At 59.1% G+C, this 6,528-nt stretch overlaps 1 protein-coding gene across 1 annotated transcript in view; it reads left to right on the top strand.

Annotated features, from left to right (window-relative positions):
- The window catches only part of AMBRA1 (autophagy/beclin-1 regulator 1), a 173,299-nt gene extending 169,378 nt beyond the window's left edge, over positions 1–3,921 (top strand). The window contains exon 20 of the mRNA XM_010842452.1: positions 2,348–3,921. Coding sequence (XP_010840754.1) covers positions 2,348–2,838 — 491 coding nt within the window. The 3' untranslated portion in view covers positions 2,839–3,921. The remainder of the gene's footprint in view (positions 1–2,347) is intronic.
- The last annotated feature ends 2,607 nt before the right edge of the window (positions 3,922–6,528 follow it).

Here is a 6,528-nt window from a genome sequence, read left to right as displayed (position 1 = left end):
GTGTGTGTGGGCAGGGGTCTGCACACCCATGGCGGTGCTGAGTCTGGGGGTGGGGGAAGAGGGGTGGTCAGGGAAAGAGCTGGGACCCCACCGGAAGGCCCGTGAGCATGACAGTGAGCGTCCTCACCACTTTGAGGACTCGGGATTGCTGTGTTTTGAAGAGTATGGACTTGGCCAGAACCCAGTGGCTCCAAGCAGAATTAGGACAGCAGTAGTAGCTGCTGGAGGCTGGGTGGAAGGGGAGAGAAGCCCACAGACCCGTTCGGACAAACAGTCGCAGCTGCAGTGACAGGCGGCTGGGACCGCAGGTACCGGTGCAGCGGGAACAGACAGAAGGGCCCAGAGTCAGGTGCCCACAGCTGTGCTGGGGCCTAACTGTGACAGCTCCCTGAGGGTCCCAAGCAGCCCTGCCCGGCCCCCAGAGTGAGGTACGGGAGAAGAGCAGAGTGTTCAGTGGGCACGGCGCCCAGCCAGGGAGCCCCAATGCCAGCAGGCCGTGGGCCAGCCCGCTGCACACCCCTGACCAGGCTGGGGAGCCTCAGTACATGGAGCGCTTGGAAAACCGTAGGGGTGGCAGTGAGCGCAGGGGTCCCCCGGGCCCTCCCCCTGCAGCCCTTTCGGCTCACAGAGTAGACGCTTTGCTGGCAGTGAGGCCCTGGGTGCCCTTTCCTCCCACTCCTTACCCGCCGCTGGACGGCTTTTCCCATGAGCTGCCTAAGGGGGAAGCGCCTAAAGGCAGCTGTCTTGAGGGGTTGGAGGTGGGAGGGTAGAATTTACCAGAAAATCTGGAGAAAAGCAAAAGCTTCGGCGGAGCCCCTGCTTGGCGCTGGGGAGTGCTGTCTCCCCGAGGATGGAGCACCAGCACACGCCTCCACGCACAACCGAGGACGGAGGGGCCTACTGGGACGTCGGCACAGCTGGGTTGCCAGACGGTGCCTGGACGCCCAGCTCTGACCAGGCAAGCAGGGACAAGGCGCTGGACGGTGCGGCAGCAGAGAAAGTCTTGCAGAGATAGCAACTGACAACAGATAGCGCCAAAAGTTCAAAACTCACCATCAGAGCCACCCAAACTGCAGAGTCCCCAGGTGGCCATCAGATCGCCAAAGGACACAAGCCTGTCCATAGTTTGGTGGAGCGGCCCTGGCAGCCTGAGAGCCTTGATCATAGCTGCCCACGGGCTTAGACCACTTAACTGCCCAGTGAGGGCTGAGCACAAGCGAGCAGCCCAAGCTAGAGAAAGGCCCTCGGGTAGGGCTCTTCCTGCAGAGCCCGGGTTCCTGATGACAGCCACCACGGGGCACCCGCTGTGGGCCAGGTGCTTATCGGGCATCATCTCATTCCCTCCGCCTGGCACTGTGCAGGCTGGATGTTTCCATCCCTCTTTTGCAAGTCAGAAAACTGAGGAATGTGGGTGGCGAGGGGTTTATCCACGGTCACACAGCTAAGTGAATGGCAGGACCGAGATCTTAGCCAGTGTCCTCTGCCCCCTACAAGGAGATGCTCAGGCCCTTGGGGAAAGAGCAGGACCTTCTGTGTCCCTCAAGGTGCAGACTGAAACGTCAGGCCGAGGCAGTGGCTGCCTCCAGGGAAACATGAGGGTATCAGATATCCAGCCCCGCAAGAAGAGTACGAGGGGAATAACGTGGGACAATAAGAGGAGACAGAATGTCTTTGAAGGAACCCTTGAAAATCATCTTCCTCGTGTGCTTTTAGAAAGTGACATAAACAGAACGATGAAGAGAGAGAACCCAGCTCTGAAAAGGTCCGGAGCAGAGCGTTTGTCTCCTAGCCACACCCTGTGCAGTGCCCTCGCTTTCTGAACACCGGGCGTGGACCCTTTCCCAGGCCCAGGTCTACTAGGCTGTGTGCGACAGGGAGGGGCAGACACCACCAGTTCTCTGGGCCGCCTCCACGGGATGCAAGACCAGCCTACCTCTGGTGTCCAAGGGGTTAAAGGCAGACTCCCAGCTTCAGGTCCAGGCCCACTCTTAACCTGCTGAGCAGTATCAGCCCCCTAGGCTGAAGTGTAAATTAGGATTGTTTGGGGCGTCTTATCTGGCTTCCAAGTCCCTGGCTTGATTTTTTTTTTTTTTTCCCTTTTGACTGCACTGTGCAGCATGTGGGATCTTCGTTCCCAGACCGGGGATGGAACCCGTACCCCTGCTGCATTGGAAGCAGAGAGCCTTAATCCTTGAAATCCACTTGGTTGATTCCTGAACCCAGGGGCTGGCCACTGCCCTGTTTCTGCCTGTAGCTAGAATCCGCCCGCTCCTCCTAGCACTGGCCTGCCTGACTCAGAGGCCCAGGCCAGCAGCTGATTCCCTCCCTTCTGCCTTTTACCTTCCAGGGGAGGGCTCGGACTATGGGGCCAGCGGGGAAGACGCGCTCAGCAGGATCCAGCGGCTGATGGCTGAAGGGGGCATGACGGCCGTGGTACAGCGGGAGCAGAGCACCACCATGGCCTCCATGGGCGGCTTCGGAAACAATATCATTGTCAGCCACCGCATTCACCGCAGCTCCCAGACGGGCACGGAGCCGGGGGCCGCGCACGCCCCCTCGCCGCAGCCCTCCACCTCTCGGGAACTGCTCCCGGAAGCCGGGCAGCTGACAGAGCGAGGCCTGAGCCCCCGGACAGCCTCCTGGGAGCAGCCCGCTACCCCTGGGCGGGAGCCCGCCCTGCCCTCCTCCTCCCCCGCCCCTCCTCCCGCTCCCCTCCCCAGCACCGAGGGACCAACCCCGCCGCGCTGCGACCTGACCAACAGCAACCACCTTCCTGACGGCGGGGGCAGCGGCAGGGGGGAGGCGGCGGGCCCCGGGGGGGAGCCACGGGACAGGTAGAGACAGGCGTGCCCTGGTGCCTCCCCGTGAACCGCTGAGCAGAAACCGGACCTCACAGCTGACTGGGAACTGAGCGCGCAGAAGAGCCGCGGGCTGCGTCAGGGAACAGGAGCGCGAGGGTGGGGGTCAGGAGGGCGTCCATCTGGGGCAGCAGGGAGTGAGGCGGTGCAAGGGGCCAGGCTTGCCTCCCGGGACTAGACCCTTCCAGGATCTGGGGCCCAGGGGAGTCACAGACTGCCGTGCTCACTGCGAGTGGAGGAGGAGGTGGGTATCCCTGCCACGTACTCCCCGCCCCTTCTAGAACCAAGGCTCAAGGGACTCAGCCCTGGGCAGAGACCCCCCAGGAGGGTGAACAGTCTTCCAGATTTTGGCCCGACCATCCTGGCCAGTGGCCAGTGGAGCAGCTTCTCCCTGTTCACCTTGCAGGCAGAGCCACTAGAAGCCCTCAAGCAGGAGGAGCAGCCCGGCCCCCAGAAACCACCTCCGTCTCTGAGCCTTCCAGAGCTTCAGCCTCTTGATCATCTTCCCCCCACAGAGACCACAGTCAGGAGTCAGGCCTGGCTCCCAGATCCTGAGCACAGGGACTTCCACACTCACCGGTGGGGGACATCCATGGAGTGGAGGGGGCAGCCTGCTTGCCCAAGACAGGATGGAGTCAAGGGACAGTGGGCAGGTCCTCACTCAGGAGTCGGGGGTGTAGGCTGGCCAGCCCCCAGGGCTTGTCCACCAAGCTCCTCCTTCCCCACCACCCCAAGGCCCTCAGAGCAGCACCTGTGGGTGTCAGTGTTAGCTGAGCCTAGGCCAAAGCCAGCCCAAGGCTGGGGGAGGGGTGAGACTCCGGGTCAGAATGTGAGGTCTTGGTCTGTGATTTAAGGTGTTGCATGTGGAATCTTGAACTGTACGTGTAGTTTCTAGTGGAGAAATCAAGGCTCTGATTATTTTGTTTTTAGTATGAAAAATGTGATTACTTTTCTGTTTGTAACTCATCATAGAAACATTGTGGTGGGAGGAGAGGGGATGGTCTGACTGCTAATGAGGGAAACACCAAAGATCTACATCATTAAAATGATGACATGCCCCTCACCGGTCTCCTCTCTGTTTGTTTCCACGGCGGCTGGAGGGAGGGGGTAGCGGTGGGCGTGGGGCCTGTGGAGCTGAGCCGCCCCGGTTCTGAGCACTGCCTCCGGTGCTGCTGTCCTCGGCAGGGAGCCCCGTGATGCCTCAGCAGAAGCCACTCAGGTAAGGGCTGCCACCTCTGCTTCATGCTGCGTCTGTGTCCCGCCACTGCCTGCTTCCAGGGGCCTGCTGAGGTTTGGGGCACCCTTGACGGTAACAGGTGGGTAAGAATGGTGGGACGTCACTCATCTTGGTTGCTTCCTACTCAGGATGATGGGTCTGGAGAGAAGAAATCACTGACCAAAAAGCTGGCTCCCCTGCAGTCCTGAAAAGCACGTGTCATGGGTGTCTGGGGTGGCCAGCAGGGAGCTGGGCCTCACCTACATGTACCACCCCCCCCCCCAACCAAGATGCCATGTGCTGGGGGCTTGGGTTTCCCTTTGCTTTGTGTCAGGGCAGTGGCCCAGGGGTCTGCTGTGGCCATGGGTCTTGGCCATTGAGTTTTAAACCAGTTAGCGGAAGGGTTCTTGTCCCCTGTCTCACAGTGGGGACGTGGAGATCAGAGCCACCCCCAGGGCTTTTTGCAGCAACAAGTACTTCTCAAGGAACTTTTGTGTGTTCGACTTTCTCCCAGACACTGTGGGGCATACAGAAGTCTGCTCTGCCCCAGCAGAGAGAGAACCACAAGATTAAAGCAAATAATATGAAACCATGTGAAGAATTATATGGTGAGGAGCACTAGAATTTTATTTAAAGTATTATTACTATAGCATGCTCTGGACCGAGAGGTGAGGTGAGATTTGAGCTACACGTTAAAGGATGGAAGGAGAAGGGCGCCCCCTGCAGTGCCTGCCCTCCACCCAGTCCTCCCCTCAGAGGGAGGAAGAATTTCATGGTCTGAGTGGGGGCTCTGAATTTGTTGATTGTAGAACGTGTGCTGAGGATTCAGTGTTTATCATCTCAGACCTTACCTTAAACTCTATGTGGTGGATACACCCAGACCACACAGCTCACTGGTGGAGCCAGGGTCTGAACCCAGATGGGACCCTGATGTGCTCTGTTACTTTGGGGAAAAGGGGGTATGAAGAGGCCTTGTGGATGAAGTGACCTAAATTCAGTCCTACCTAGGCTTGCCTCTGTCCTTACTGGCCAAGCATGAACCCAGCCCCTACCTGTTGGAGGCCCCTGTCAACAGCTCCCATCCCCACACCATCCCCTTTCCTTAGAAAGCCCTTGTGTGCATAGGTAGAGCCTCCATGGGCCCCCTTGCTTATCATGATAAGGCTGCAGGGTCAGTGGGGCGGAGCTCAGCAATCACAACTGGAGATGAGGCAACAGGTTCCCAGCAGTTCTGTGGACCCAAGATGGGTTTCCCTCATGGCTCAGTTGGTGAAGAATCCACCTGCAGTGCAGGAGACCTGGGTTCAACCCCTGGGTTGGGAAGATCCCCTGAAGGAGGGAAAGGCTACCCACTCCAGTATTCTGGCCTGGAGAATTCCATGGACCGAATAGTCCATGGGGTCACCAAGACTCGGACGTGACTGAGCGACTTTCAATATGCCTGTGGACCCAGCTGGATCAAAGATAGAGAGTAAAGACTAAACCAAGTCCCCTGCTTCCTGGCTCTGCTCTCCACAGTTCACGTGGGATCTGGAATTGGAGGATGCCCCAAGGGCATCCTTACCTACCTACCTACCCTACCTACCTACCCCACCATAGGCATTTTGGAAAAACGTGAGCAGCTTTGCCCAACAGCTTCTGGAGGAATTCAAGGGAGTTGTTGGAGGAGACTTTTCTAGTTTCTGCGGCCTCCAGTGGCCTTGTTTCCTCATCTGACAGTTCATCCCAACCTGCATGTGTGTACAAACACACGCTTTCACCCTCAAAGAAGGACCACCCTCTCCAGGGCCCTAGGAGGGACATGGAAAAGGGAAACCAGTGCAGACAGCCATCTAATTGTCACATGAACCAACCAAGGCTGTTTCCTCTTCTGTGAGGTGGGGGCAAGAACATCAGGGCCTTTCCCACCCTTTGGTTATAGGAATCATGGGATACCAGATCGTTCAGGTAAAAGACGATGGCTTGCTTCTCACTTTCGCCCAGGCCGCCAGCTGCAGCCCTCGGGTTCACACAGAGGGCTCCACACAAAGAGCACCACGGGGCCGGCTCCTGCCTGAGTTTCCGCCCCTTTTCTGGCAGCTCCTGCTGCCTCCTCTGCTGCGGTACGCCCTCCACCTCCCCGCGCCCAGCACACAGCCCCCCGCCCAACCCGTGGAGGAGGGGCGGGACTTGAATTGTTTTTTCAAGCAAAGAAACCTTCCGTCTTAAGGTTTAATCGGATGTTCGCGCTCAGAGAGTTTGGGGTGACAAGCCCCGGGGCCCGGGCATTGTGGTGGGGCGGGGGGGGAGGAGGGGCGAGTCGGACCTTGGCCGGCCGCAGGAAGGGCGGTCTCGGGGGAGGCAGGAACGCTGGTCCCCGCAGGCGGAGCGGAGCCGCCGAGGTCAGCGCAGAGGTGGCGCTCTCCGAGGTGCTGAAGCCTCCCAGCGCTCATCCCTCGAGCGCCCCAACCGGCC

Source organism: Bison bison, unplaced genomic scaffold, assembly GCF_000754665.1.
Source record: "Bison bison bison isolate TAMUID 2011002044 unplaced genomic scaffold, Bison_UMD1.0 scf7180017864178, whole genome shotgun sequence".
In the NCBI taxonomy this organism is placed as follows: domain Eukaryota; kingdom Metazoa; phylum Chordata; class Mammalia; order Artiodactyla; family Bovidae; genus Bison; species Bison bison.
This window is presented reverse-complemented; position numbering and strand designations above follow the sequence as displayed.